The 15,164-nt window shown below is 41.8% G+C and overlaps 1 protein-coding gene across 4 annotated transcripts in view; it reads left to right on the forward strand.

The window, feature by feature from the left end:
- The first annotated feature begins 3,663 nt into the window (after positions 1-3,663).
- The window catches only part of EPSTI1 (epithelial stromal interaction 1), a 109,828-nt gene continuing 98,327 nt past the window's right edge, over positions 3,664-15,164 (forward strand). For 3 of the 4 annotated variants that reach the window (XM_024125983.3, XM_024125982.2, XM_028497297.2), the window contains exon 1: positions 3,664-3,954. In XM_024125983.3, coding sequence (XP_023981751.1) covers positions 3,776-3,954 — 179 coding nt within the window. In that variant the 5' untranslated portion in view covers positions 3,664-3,775. Of the gene's footprint in view, positions 3,955-4,519; positions 4,557-15,164 lie in introns of those variants that run through there. The other variant, XM_028497298.2, reaches the window with a different exon arrangement.

A 15,164-nucleotide genomic window follows, 5' to 3' on the forward strand; every position in this document is an offset into this window, starting at 1 on the left:
TGAGCTGCATGAGCTACTTGTATATTTTGGAGATTAATCCTTTGTCAGTTGCTCCATTTGCAAATATTTTCTCCCATTCTGAGGGTTGTCTTTTTGTCTTGTTTATGGTTTCCTTTGCTGTACAAAAGCTTTTAAGTTTCATTAGGTCCCATTTGTTTATTTCTATTTCTATTTCTCTAGGAGGTGGGTCAAAAAGGATCTTGCTGTGATTTAGGTCATAGATTGTTCTGCCTATGTTTTCCTCTAAGAGTTTTATAGTGTCTGTTCTCACATTTAGGTCTTTAATCCACTTTGAGTTTATTTTTGTGTATGGTGTTAGGCGATGTTTTAATTTCATTATTTTACACGTAGCTGTCCAGTTTTCCCAGCACCACTTATTGAAGAGACTGTCTTTTCTCCATTGTATATTCTTGCCTCCTTTATCAAAAATAAGGTGACCATATGTGCATGGGTTTATTTCTGGGCTTTCTATCCTTTTCCATTGATCTATATTTCTGCTTTTGTGCCAGTACCATACTGTCTTGATTACTGTAGATTTGTAGTATAGTTTGAAGTCCAGTAGGCTGATTCCTCCAGCTCCGTTTTTTTTCTCAAGATTGTTTTGGCTATTCGGGGTCTTTTGTGTTTCCATACAAATTGTGCAATTTTTTGTTCTAGTTCTGTGAAAAATGCCAGTGGTAGTTTGATAGGGATTGCATTGAATCTGTAGGTTGCTTTGGGTAGTATAGTCATTTTCACACGTAGTTTTCTGGTAGCACCATTAGGATTCTCTATGTATAGTATCATGGATGACTTACTCTTGAGCACCCTGAAGAAGCTTTTAGATGTCTATTGCAATTCACATTTTAGAAAACATATTCACATTTTAAAAAACACTTTGAGAATGTAGCAAAGCGAGAAGTGAACAGAATAAGCAATTTAGATTTTGCCCATTATCTTCTGTTTCTATCTCATGTTTGAAACGTGGGTGTGTTACATGGTTGTGTTGTAAAATAAATATGGTCAACTAAATGCATTCCTGAAGTCAGTATTACTATTACCAGCTCCTTTAACAGAACTGGTTTTCCCCTAATGGGCTTTCCCTTACTCAAAATTTGAATTTAATCCAACCACCAAAACAACTACTTTCTCTTCTGAAAAAAAAAGTTTCTGTGGTGTTTTCCCAGCAGAAGAGATTTTGAAGATCACCTCCAGAAAGGCCACCCAGATCCATTGTTTGCATTTCTCACCCTGAAGTCACCTCCAACCCAACTGTTCTCAAACTCTCATCTTCCTTCTGATTCATGATGAATGGTTGTGCCACCTACCCACTTTACAAAGCTAAAACCTTAAAGTCACCATAAAAACAGCAACCATTAAATTACTGGGGTTCCCAACTAGACATATTGTGTAGGTCAGGATTTTTTAACCTGATCTACTGACGTTTGGGGCAGGATGATTCTCTGTGTGGGGGGCTGTCCTGTGCACTGTAAGGTGTTTAGCATTATCCCTGGCCTCCACTAGATGCCAATAGCCCCACTTCCACCCGTTTCCAGGCTTCACAATAAAAATGATCTCCAGGCGTTGCCAAATATCTGCTGGAGGCAAAGTCAACTCCATTTGAGAACAACTGATGTAGATTAACCCTTTACTCCTCACAATACCCCACAGGGTCCCACCCCGGACCTACTGAATCAGAAACACAAGGGTTAGGGTCCAGAAGTCTGTTTCAATACACCCCCCAGGTGGTTCTGATACGCTCTGACATTTGAGAACCCGTGGTCTACTTTACAGACCTCTAACACTGCAGGTGGCATAGAAACCCTGACTTCCTTCCCTAACAAGTCCCTTGCCTTTATCTTCTCCTCTCCTGTCCTACTCCACACACTGCCCACCATTCATGTAAATCTTTCATTAGCTATCAAACATGTGTTTGTCTTTATTTTCTAAGCACCAGTAATATAAGCAAAACAATCGAACTCCTAAGTGGTTTGATGACTACAGACTGGGGTGTTCCAGCCATCCTGCCCCACCTGGAGTAGGTACACACCTTGTCAGTGTAAGCCAAAAGCCTCCAGCATTGTGCCTCCTTCTTGGTGAACTCCTTGACTTTTGTGGCTCATTCTCAAATGTCCCTGTTCTTTGAATTATTCGGAGGGCCAATCCCTACTTTCCCTGAACATCCAATAGCCTTACACATCTTGTTATTTCGCTTATCCCATGGTGGCATTAACGTTTGTTTACACGTCTCCTAGATAGCGGTTGGGTGAGGGAAGAGCCTTCTTTTATCTTTGTGTAGCCTGCTACACAAAGGACAGTGGTGATCATCGCAGCACACATCAGAGTCATCCAGGAGCTATTAAAAAATTGGATGCGGGGGCTTCCCTGGTGGCGCAGTGGTTGCGCGTCCGCCTGCCGATGCAGGGGAACCGGGTTCGCGCCCCGGTCCGGGAGGATCCCACATGCCGCAGAGCGGCTGGGCCCGTGAGCCATGGCCCCTGAGCCTGCGCGTCCGGAGCCTGTGCTCCGCAACGGGAGAGGCCACAACAGAGGGAGGCCCGCATACCACAAAAAAAAAAAAAAAAAAAAAAAAAAAAAAAATTGGATGCGGAGACTCACCCCCCGACCTATAGAATCTTGCAAATCCATATTTTAAACTATTCCCATACCATAGTTGAATTACTGCCCAATGTCTTGCACAGAGCAGGTAGGTATTTAATCAAAATTTCTTGAACGTCTGATCAATCACTTAGCAGGGCTGCGTAGAGAATCATCTCTGCCTTCCCCTCAGCTTGCTGCTCCAGTTCTGCTTTTTCTTTCACTTTCCATTTCCTTTAACTTGAAAGTACTTGGCAGGGGCTTCCCTGGTGGCACAGTGGTTAAGAATCCGCCTGCCAATGCAGGGAACACGGGTTCGAGCCCTGGTCTGGGAAGATCCCACATGACACCGAGCAACTAAGCCCGTGCGCCACAACTACTGAGCCTGTGCTCTAGAGCCCGTGAGCCACAACTACTGAGCCTGCGTGCTGCAACTAATGAAGCCCACGCGTCTAGAGCCCGTGCTCCACAGCAAGAGAAGCCACCACAATGAGAAGCCTGAGCACCGCAACAAAGGGTAGCCCCTGCTTGCTGCAACTAGAGAAAGCCCGCGCGCAGCAGCAAAGACCCAACGGCAGCCAAAAAAATGATAATAATAATAAATAAATAAAATTTTTAAAAAAAATTAAAAAAGAAAGTGCTGGGCAAAAACCAAACAGCAGTCAAAACTGATAAAAGGCCAAATTTTGTTTAGATAATTTTAATTATTGACCTAATCTCTGGAATCGGAAGGTTAATATATTGTTCACAGTCTCAAATATCCTGCAGGAACCTCAAATTAGGGTGACCTGTTAAATAGTCCTAAGTGTCTTTCAGGATTTCAGTTACCGAGTGGCTACTCCCTACTCTCTGCTTGCATGAGGTCTCCGTGATTGATCATAGATAACTTTATCACCCTTTAAGGTGGTTGTGAGACCTTAAGCCAACTCACCTGTAGCTGGACAGGCGCGCTCCATTCAACATCCCAGGCGGGGCGGCGCGGCCGGCGCTGTCACCTGCGATCAGGTGAGAGGGAGCCAGGGAGGAGCAAGGTCGGGGAAGTTCTGGGGGGCGGGGCAGCCCGCGGCTGGTAGCGAGAATCGAAACTCAGCTGCCAAAACGGCCGCTTCCGCTCTTCCGAAGCGCATCTCGAGACCCGCGAAGCGTCCCCTCATCTTCCCCGCAGCGGCGGCGGCCCGGGCCACGAGGGTTCTGGACCATGTACACCCGCAGTGGGGTGCAGGGCTCCGGGTTCGGAGCCCCCGCCGCCTCCCGCCCGGCCCGGGACCCCCCTGCGTGGGGCAGGGAGCTGGGCCCGCCGCAGGGCCCCAGGCGGGGTTTGCAGGAGGCTCCCGAGAGCCCTTCGCGGGAGAGCCGGGAGCACGCGGGCCAGAGGTTGTAAGTATTTAATCACCTGTCCTGCGGGGCGGAAGCCCAGACCCCAAACAGGCCCCCAGGTTCTTCTCAGATCACTGAAGTTTGAACCACAGGGGCCCCATTACAGGGTCTCTAAGAAAATGAAGGCTCATTTGTCTAAACAATAGCATCCATGGATTACCTTGTAAATTGTGTGTGCAGGTCCGGGATCCTTACTGAATATCCGAGCCCCCGTTCCTTTTGAGGACACTACTTTCCTGACTCTTGTGACTGGCTACAGGACTAGGCTACTACTGGGCGTGTAGTAACTGCCTAGGCTTCTTACTAATTTTCCAGATATCTCCAGAACTCATGCTCTTAAATAGTATGAAAATATATTTTTCCCTTCCTATCTTAAAAAAAACTGATGCCCTAAATCGTATCTTCACATCAGCTGGGAGGGTAAGGGTGAAGAGGGAATGTGTTATTGGGTAGAAATGCAAATGCTGCCTCTAGGAGCCTGCATTCCAACAAAACTCCAGGATAAAGTAGCCTCTTAGGACCAGGGGACTGAGCCGGAGAGGAAGTGAGTGGGTGCAGTGCTTCTTGCCGCGGGTGTTGATAAGTGCTCTACACAGGAACAGGTAGGTAGCCTTTATTCCTGGTCTTTGGTTCAGGGACTACAGTTACTATCCTGGAAACATTTATTATGTAACGTGTCAGCGACCCTTTCCCACCAATGGAATGAGATGCTTTAATCCAACAGTAGGGTTTGTAAAGACATTACTGCTTTTGAAGTGCTGCTTCTGTGAACTGGAACTTTCCAGATGGTTTCATTTTCAATTTCCCCTTTTCGTCAACTTCTAGTTACATGAAAGACAAACGTTGGTTTCTAAAGAACAGTATATAACCTTATGCCCAATAAACAGATTTTCTTTCATCCCTTAACTTTTGAAAGAATTCACAAGTACCAGGCTTTTTAATATTATTCAGCTTTGGGTTGCCTTTAGGTGGGGTGGGTGATCTGGGTGATTTCAATTAGAGATTGCTGCATTTCTTTCCTACTCAGAATGGGGGTGGGTGGGGGGCGGGGCCGAGCGGAATTCCCCAGCGGACCAGAGGTTAGGACTCAGCGCGCTCACTGCTAGGGCGGGTTCAAGTTTGATCCCTGGTGGGGAACTAAGATCCTGCAAGCCGAGCGGTGCGGCCCAAAGAAGAAGGGGGGGATATCCGGTCATAATGGAAGTCCTTTAATTCTGAGTAATCTACATCTCTGTAAGCTGTAGCATTTGATGTAACAGAGGTCACGGATGTATGGTTTCACGTTGATGATAAATACTCTCTATGTGCCTTTTTTTCTATTTTAAAGATCTACTTAGACATAATCATTTAATTGCAAGCTCATAACATCTCATAAACATTAGCAGTTGCATCTGTCTGTTTTCTTATTTGTAAATTAATTGTAAATTACCCCAGAATCTTGCTGGACTAAATTACTCAGAAAGGGGCAGTTTTCTAATTAATTTTCCAGGCCTCAGTATCTGAAGACCTCACTACATTTTGTGCTTTCTAATTTGCCAGTAGACCATTAGAGGATACATGGGGTGAGTTCAGTTGTGTTTCACAGAACTCATTATTTTCATGTGAACCAGTTGCAATAAGCAGAACATTATAAGATACATTTCCTTTTAGGTATATAACAAGTAAGATCCTGTTTGGACCACTCTGAATTCTTCTTACATCTCCATTAGTCACTTATATCTAGTGTTTATTCTTGCTTGTCTCCTTTCATGGAAGCAGGAAACCAAGGAAAATTGTTGAATGGCAAATAACATCTCAGTAAAATTGACCAAAAAATGCCGTTAAGATTTGATTTATTTTCTTGGAGAGAAATTAGAAGCATTTTCTGATAGAAAATTAAGAAAAAGGAAGGATAGAGTTAAGTGCTTAATAGTGAAACTTCACTTGTTCACTTTCCATATGAGCTTATTTGTATGATAAAGGGTTGAACTTTGACCTTGTTTTGTGTTCATCCTTCCACTTATTCATTAGGGAAGCCTCAAAGTGGGAAAAGGAGCAGGAACTTTGATGCCAGGCCGACTTGGGTTCAAATTCTGATTCTGCCATTACTTACTCTCTGAACTTCAACTACTTTATTTATGTCTCAGTGTCCTCATTAGGTGAAGTGAGATAATACCAACCTCTCAGGGTCTGTGTATGTGTGTGTCTGTGTATGCATAAAACAATTTCACGACTGGAAGAAAGCAAGTATCCAGTAAATGTTGGGTGCTGATAGCCTTGAATTCATTTAACAAATGTTTATTGACCAAGTACTGTGCTGTCGCCCTGAAGTGTTTATGCCTTGTAAAAACACACTGATTTAAAACGCTGACTTACATATAAATAAATATAGGGAGACTTTAAGGCAAGTTGTTAGACTGATTCCTGAGGACCTCTAATAGACTCTAAGGCAAGGCTGAGCCCTTAACTATATTTGGATTTAAGTAAAGTGTTTACTAATAAATATTGGATTTCCTAATTATTTTCAGTTCATGATTTTATCTTGTCCTTAAATATTGTAAGCTATTTATACAGATTTAAAGAGAAAAAATGTTCACACAAACTTCTAATCCAAAGTAATCCTTTACTCTTCCCCCAAACTCTAGATAAATATAAGACTAAGGCATGGGTTTTTCTGGAAGGGAATTTTAACCTCATTTTACCCAATTCTGGGCAAAAGGCTCTTGCCTATGATAGCAATACAGGCAAGGTTCACTTTGTTCAGATACTTGTCTATAACCGTACCTAGAGGTGGTCCTTTAGCTTGATGCTGTTTGAAGGAAATATAAAGATATTCTGAAAATGAACCCATAATGTGGAATTTCACTATACAGTTAACTTTAACATAATTTGTATACAAACTCAGTTTACCTTAACGTATTTGTGGCCAACTTTATAGCAAAAACTGTAGAGACTTAAAGATTAGCAATAATAACGGCAAGCACTTATGTATTTAACTTGTTTGTTAAAGTGCATTACATATGTTAACTCTTTTTTTAAAAAAAATTATTTATTTATTTATTATTTATTTTTGGCTGCATTGGGTCTTTGTTGCTGTGCGCGGGCTTTCTCTAGTTGCGGTGAGCGGGGGCTGCTCTTTGTTGTGGTGCACGGGCTTCTCATTGCGGTGGCTTCTCTTGATGCGGAGCATGGGCTCTAGGCGCGCGGGCTTCAGTAGTTGCAGCACGTGGGCTCAGTAGTTGTGGCGCACGGGCTCAGTCGCTCCGCGGCATGTGGGATCTTCCCGGACCAGGGCTCCAACCCGTGTCCTCTGCACTGGCAGGCGGATTCTTAACCACTGTGCCACCAGGGAAGCCCCATACACATGTTAACTCTTTGAATCTTCACAACAACCCTATGAAAAGAGAGGGTTTCTAGCTCTGGATATTTAATTAGAAATACAGGAAAAAATATCTGCTCAACAAAAGACAAGCCCTTGTGTAGCTTACAGTCTAATTGATGGGGCAGACAGTTATCAGATAATTACATGAGTAACTCTTTATATGCACTGTGAAGGAAAGCCAGGGCCTGAGCTAGTCTTGGGAGCAGGAAGTGTTCCCAAGAGGTGATGTTTGAACTGTGATCTATAGGATAATTAGGAGTTGTGGGTTTTTTTGGTTTTTGTTTTGTTTTTTTCTGACAAATATGTTGTTGCAACACCAATTATCTGTAATTCAATTCAGTTCTGACTCTACTCACAGCTGCTGCAGATGCCACAAGTTAAGGGCTCAGTCCCACAAGCCTGCTCCCACTTTAGGAGTAAGCCACAAGGGGGGTCCCAGGCTACCCACATCTCTGACTACAAATCTGGGGGTTCCCATGACCTCCCCCCGTGCCCAGGTTTGATAATTCACTAGAATGACTCCCAGAACTCATGGAAACCACTATACTTACAATTACAGTTTCATAAAGGATACAGCCTTGGAACAGCCAAATGGAAAATATGGGCAGGGGGGTTGCACAGAGTTTCCATACCCTTTCTGGGTGGGTCACCCTCCTAGCACCTGGATGTCTTCACTAATTTGGAAGCTCCCCAAACCTCATTGTTTGAGGATTTTTATTTAGGCTTCATCACATAGGCATAATTGATTAAATTGTTGGCCCTTGGTGATTAAACTCAATCTCCAGCCCCTCTCCCCTTCCCAGAGCTGGGGGAGAGGTGGACCTGAAAGTTCTAACCCTCTAATCACACGGTTGTTTTTTAAGGCAAACAGCTCCCATCCCGAAGCTATCTAGGGCCCCCACCAGGAATCATCTCTTTAGCATATAATTGACATTCTTTTTTTTTTGGCTGTGTTGGGTCTTCGTTGCTGCACGCGGGCTTTCTCTAGTTGTGGCGAGCGGGGGCTACTCTTCGTTGCGGTGCGTGGGCTCCTCATTGCGGTGGCTTCTCTTGTTGTGGAGCGCGGGATCTAGGCGCGGGGCCTTCAGTAGTTGTGGCTCACGGGCGTAGTTGCTCCGTGGCATGTGGGATCTTCCCGAACCAGGGATCAAACCCATGTCCCCTTCATTGGCAGGTGGATTCTTAACCACTGCGCCACCAGGGAAGTCCTGACATTCTTATCACTTAGAATTCCGAGGATTTTAATGAGCTCTGAGCCAGGAACCAGGGACCATGATTGAATACTTAAACTTTATTATACCACGGTAGTTTCAATAGCCTCTATGGCAGCCAGGGAAGCTTGCTATTCAGATCTTCAAAAGACTTTACTGTGGGGAGCATAGTCAACTGACAGCTCTAGTTGCCATCCTTTTGAATCCATTGTACCCTTTGCTCTGAGAGCACACTTATTCTGCACTCTTCCCACCAGTGTCTGAGCATTCCAGGTGGGACTCCTTTATGGGGCAACTTTTGCCAGAAGACTCCCCACTGACCTATCCAAGATTTTCTCAGAACCGTATACCAGTCTGAGGCTCTTCCTACTCAGTCCTCCCTCTCTCCCTTCACAGGTGTCAGACCTGCTCATGTTCTTAAGGCTTTCCCTGCCTACTGCTGCTTGCTTACCTTTTATCCTCCACAAGCCTTCCTCCCAGTAAATCTCTTGCTTGTCTAATCTCATCTTGATGTCTACTCCTCAGAGGACCCAAACTGACACAGCCTTTAAGATACACCATACCCCTGACAACAGCAGCTTAGACACCATGGCTGTTGAGAGTGCTATATGTCCTGGGGAAACCCACTCCTTTTCCTTATTTCGTCCCTTGGGGCTCAGGGGACATTCCCTAGTTTCCTTCCTGTAACTTCAATACTTTGCCCAGTTTGTTGTGCTCCAGGGAAGAAATTAACCCTGGTAACTGATACATTTTCTTCCCCTTCATCCTCAAACTCTCAAGGGAGAGTGAAGAGAGAATAAAGAATGGCTTGGTAAACCCACTTATTAATGGCCAATTCCTGATTTTTCTCTCTTAAAGAACACTGTGTTATTTTGGTATTAAACATTTCGTAAATGTAAGATGAGATATAAGATGGGATAGATGATAACATAGTCATTAAGTTATAGCATTAGTTCCATTTTTATAAACATCACTATTTAATCATTGTTGAGTATACTCTTAATCCTGATGTATAATTTATACCCAAGACAGACCATCAAAAACGTCTTAAGTCATTCTTGACTCAGCTCATTTGAATCTGAACTAGCCACATAAAATAGTCTTAAATGAAGTGCAAGTTTTTACAAACTTATGAGAGCCTACAGGAACTGCTTTCACTATTTTTTCTTCACTGCAAATGCCCCAGATTTCTCTTCTGTCTCCTCTTACGACAGTGAGAAAATAAGCTTTTGCCTGTAGTTGTTAAATGGCATGAAAGCATCAGGCTATTACCCCTCCTTGGAGATGGAGAACTGAATAATGCCTGAGTTCCTTTTAGTGCTCTGAAATAATGGTACATAAGAAGAGAAAAATCTATGATTGATTCTAATGAGAAATCTTCCTGATGGCTGAATATAGATAGCTATTCATTAGGGAACTATTTAACTCAATCTCCAGGCAAGGCTCCTAAGCATTCAGCAAGTTTGTAAAACAACAGACGGTATTTAACTCAATGATAATTTTATGACTCAATGAGCTGGGTAGGTGTCTCTATGACCAGATTCTACTACCAAACTAATCCGTAGAGCTCTGCCTATTTGACTGCTTTTAGGTCTTGTGCTCTGTGGAAGCCTCTGTTTGACTGCTTTTAGAATTGAGAAATGTGACAAAGCACTGCAGTACTGTGGTAGCAGAAAGGAAATTAGTTATGACCTAGAATAGTTAAACTGGGTACTCTGAGGGGCTAAAACCAAAATAACAATCAGTACCTTGAACTTTTATGTCTTGAACTTATAATCACGTGCTAGACCCTGTGCTACACGCATCATATAATTCATTTTTCTCTTCACAATAAACACTTTGCCCCATTATAGTTGAAGAAACTGAGTCTTGAGAGAGTATATGATTTCCTAAGGTCTCATGGCCTTTTTTAGTCACAGAACCAGCCCTCAAACCTGAGTCTATCTACCAAAGTCTGGATCCTGAACATGATGGAGCTGGAGGAGGGAGTGACAGTGCAGCTCGTGAATTTCCTATCAGTGGTCCTATTTTCACATCAAGAAAATAGAATTTCTATAGACTAAAGAGAGTGGTACTATAGAATCAGCAACGTGACATTTATTTACAGCTTTAAAATGATTTGGATAGAGAAGTAGTTTGTCGGAGCAAAGGTTCTGTGGCGATTCTGTTTTCTCTGCTGCTTTTCTTCATGACAGCTTGGTTGGCTCACATTAGAACAGTTTTCTCACTGTCACTGTTTCTGAGCAACCTAAACCACATACTGCCTTCCAGAGATCTTTCAGACTTCTGACCACAGCCTAAAGTTAGCAATGCATGTATGGGTCTAGGTCATATGTGAGTTTATATATAACTGAAAAAAATGTCAGAAAACAGTTCTCACCCTTACTATATGTGATGGACTTTGACATTTTCTATTCTTATTCATTAAAAATAAACCCATTAACTTGATTTCATGGCCCATTAGTGGGTTACCACCTACAATGTGAAAAGCAAAGCATTGTTCTTTGCATGGCAGAAGAGATTGTTGGAGTGGATGGAAAGAAAAGACATTTTGGTTTGATTAGGTCAAATTCACCTTCCTGTTTATACAGGAGGGGGGAAATTATGGTCCTGTTTAGGATGAATTTCCAACTTTTCTGCACTAGATTCCACTCCTTAATGTGGTATGCATTTGAATTCTGCTAAGTCTTGGGGAGCAGTCATTTTTGTTCAAATACAATATCAAAAATGAGTGGGCATTTCTCAAAAAGTCTGACAGCTGAAACTGTGAAACAGTAAATCAACAGGATGATGAAAGCTTGAAAACACATACTACCTATAATAATCGTTAGCAGCATAGCAGAAATGAGAAAAAAGAAACTTAGTTCAATTACACAGTAAGGTTACTTACTTCAAAGTCAGTAGAGTGCTGTAAGGTTATACTATTGTTAAGATTAATTGCATCTATTCAGAATGTATTTGAATCTGAAACAAAACCTTAACAGGAAAAAAATCATCAAAGGGAGAAGACTGCATTTGAAGGGTCTTGTATATCAGAGAATCAGCCAATGATGGTTCCTTTGTTCTGTAATGTTTGTAATTCACCCTCCCCCCACCATGAACACTTAAAAGGCAATTTATTAAAGTCCTGTAGAAAAACTGAAGACATTTCCCATCATTAAAACTCAAGGGCTGGTATAGCCCACTGTTTGTTTTGCTAGGGAACCAGTGAGAGCGGAAATCCTGTGCTACCTAGTCCTATAAGAAAATCTGAACCCCTGATTTAAGAAATCTTTATTTTAAATATTTTCTCATTTAATACTCCTTGGAGTATTTTTTCATGGTTATAAAAGTAAAGTCATATCTGCTTGTTATAAAAATCTAAACATTACATTGGGAATTCCCTGGTGGTCCAGTGGTTAGGACTGAGCATTTTCACTGCCGTAGCCCAGGTTCAATTCCTGGTCAGGGAACTAAGATCCCACAAACCATGCAGCATGGCCAAAAACCCCCAAAAACCCAAAAAAACTAAACATTACAAAACTAATATAGAAAGGAAAAGTCCCCTGCAATTCAGATCCTTAGAAATAAACACTTCAAGCTGTTTGATATAAGGACCTCTTTATCTTTAAAGTGTAAGTTGTTCTTTTTGACTTTTAATCCAAGTAGAAAGACTTAGAGCCATTATGCCCTTCAATTTCTACTGCCAATAGAAGGTGACAATAATAATAAGTGTCTTATACATAATATGTTATATATAATTATTATAATAAAATAGATATCTCCAAATAGGTGTCTTAAGCAGAGATGGCTTTGTTTCTCTCCTATAAAGTAAGTCTGAAGGTAGGTAGTCTGGGGCTGATATAGTACAAATAATAGGCAATCATAATAGAACATTTGTTATTTCCTAGCCTTGTTCTAAGCACTTCGTACTCTAAGAGATAGATATTTGTTATCCCCATTTTACAGGTGAAAGAATAGAAAAACTAATTTGCTCAAATTTATAGTTAGGAAGTAACAGAATTACGGTTCAAAGCAGGGCAGTTTGGCAATAGATTACCACTAGTGTGGTAGTTTTACAGATTGCTTCTTTCTGCTCTGCTGTTTCTGATGCATGTCTTACATATTCAAGTTGCCTCACTGACCAAGATGGTTGCTTGAGCACCAGCTTCCACTTCAACCTTCCAGGAAGGGGGGAGGGCAACAAAAAAGCTTTTCCTGTCCATCTGTCTGTCTTCATTTAATGGAGCTTTCCTAGAAATCCTTCTCAATGGCTTCCCCTTGTATCTCAATTTGCCAAACTTAATCACACAGTCATATTTGGCTATAAAGAAGGTTGGGGACTATAGTCTTAATGGAGCACGTTGTTAACCTGAGTAATATAGGAGTGCTTCTAGTAAGGAGGTGGTGAGAATGAATGGTTAGGTAGGTCAGCATCTATTCTGGTTTAGGAATTGAGGAGAGTCAAGCATAATAGCAGAATTTAATCATAGGATCAAACTATCACTGGAACTTTGGAAATGCAAATGGGATATCTAAGGAAGAAAATTTTAAATGTAGTCCACATTCCTGTTCAGAGTATTGATTTTAGAGGACTATTAAGGGTTTTCTTCTGGATAATGTTCTGTGCAATCTTTGTTTTATGCTTTGCACATCCTGCAGGATTGTTTATAATAGTGAACAATTGAAACAACTGAAATGGTTAAGTGAGTGGGTATATTAATGGTGCATTGATGTTGTGAAATATTATGTAGCCATTTCATATTAAGCTTGTTATGTGCATAATTGGGAAAACCACTTATAAGTGAAAGCAGCATATAAAATTGGACTTAATATATGATTGCAACTGTGTAATATGTACAGAATATAGATTGAACTGAAATTCACCCAAATAACACTGTAATTGAGATCTCTGAGGAGTGGGGTTATGAGTGACTTTTAAATGTTTTAAAGATAATTTTCTGCATTTTCTTATGTGAGCATATGTTTATTTCAAAATCGGGATGAATTTCATTTTTAAATATTCTATGCAGATATTTAGATATAAATACCTTATGTCTTGCATTTCTAGTTTTCTCCTTTAAGTTATAGATGTCCTTGAGCAGCAGTGCTGAAGACATGTGGACATATGCAGAGCTTAGCCTAATGATCATAATAATAATAAGAGGAACAATAATAATAGAAAATGTATAACAAGTTGATAAGTGTTTTTATGCAAATGCCAATTTTCTTATCACTAAGCCATTCTTAAATATTCTCTTGTTGGAAAAGATAGTCCTCCTTGGGCCTCTTGCACTCTAGATGTCTTGCTGGGCATGCCAAGATTGCATACCTGACTACTCTAACCTGGACTATTTCTTAGGGTTGTTGTGTAGCTGGGAACCGTGAGAGATGAGGTACATTCTCCCCAGAACAAAGACCAGGCTTGCTTACTATCTGCTATAAAAATGGTGGATTCCACAATTCAGTGTTCCTCAGCTGCAATGCAAACACACTGTGTGTGCAGCATCCATCACGTTGACTTGGAGCCAGAGAGGACAGACATAAATATGCTGATGCCATGCCATGAGTAATAAAGTCCATGTCTTCTGCCAGTATCCATGAAACAGTAACAGCCTAACTATTAGGCTAACTTTAGCTTGCAAGTAGGTTCAAATCACATCCCAGACCTGACATCTCTATGTTCTGACAATATGAAGTCCTTGTAGTTACTTTTGCTGAGGAAGCAATTTAATACATTTTGCAAGTATAGTTATCAATTGGTCCCCATCTCTACTTCCATCACTGGTTTTTGCCCTCATAAAGATGGTGAGTCTCTCCGATATTATATTTCATATATATTCTTTGTATCTTTAGAGTGAATCTTTCTTGCTGTTTTTTTTTAATAGATGAACTTATTTTTATTTATTTTTTTAGGGAGATTGCGATTGACACATATACACTATTTATTTTTAATTTATTTAATTAATTTATTGTTGGCTGTGTGGGGTCTTCGTTTCCGCGCACGGGCTTTCTCTAGTCGCGGTGAGCAGGGGCTACTCTTCATTGCAGTGCACAGGCTTCTCTTTGCGGTGGCTTGTCTTGTTGCGGAGCACGGGCTTTAGGCGCCGGGGCTTCACTAGTTTTGGCACGCGGGCTCAGTAGTTGTGGCTCTCGGGCTCTAGAGCGCAGGCTCAGTAGTTGTGGCACACGGGCTTAGTTGCTCTGTGGCATGTGGGATCTTCCTGGACCAGGGCTCAAACCCGTGTCCCCTGCACTGGGAGGCAGATTCTTAACCACTGCACCACCAGGGAAGCCCTCTTGCTTCTTCTTTCATAGCTTTTATCATTTACATGTATATGTGTTTTAAGTCAAGAAGCACAACATCTTTCAGGTCTATCCTGTATGATTGTGCCAGTTGGTAACTATACAGACTTGCCTGGCTAAGGTAGTAATTTGAAGCTGAAATACATACCAAATCATTTGCCTTAGTGTGGGGTTACCTCCACCTGGCAGAAGGGGCACTTTTTTCTAATTTGCATAAATTTACCACCTCTCACTAAGCCATGGGCCTATGTGAGGATCCTGGGATGGATGTGTGTGTGTGTGTGTGTGTGTGTGTGTGTACCTCTTTCTACTTTCCATAAAGGTATCCTATGAACATAGGCCCTGATGACCTG

The sequence above is a fragment of the Physeter macrocephalus genome, chromosome 13 (assembly GCF_002837175.3).
Source record: "Physeter macrocephalus isolate SW-GA chromosome 13, ASM283717v5, whole genome shotgun sequence".
NCBI classification, from domain to species: domain Eukaryota; kingdom Metazoa; phylum Chordata; class Mammalia; order Artiodactyla; family Physeteridae; genus Physeter; species Physeter macrocephalus.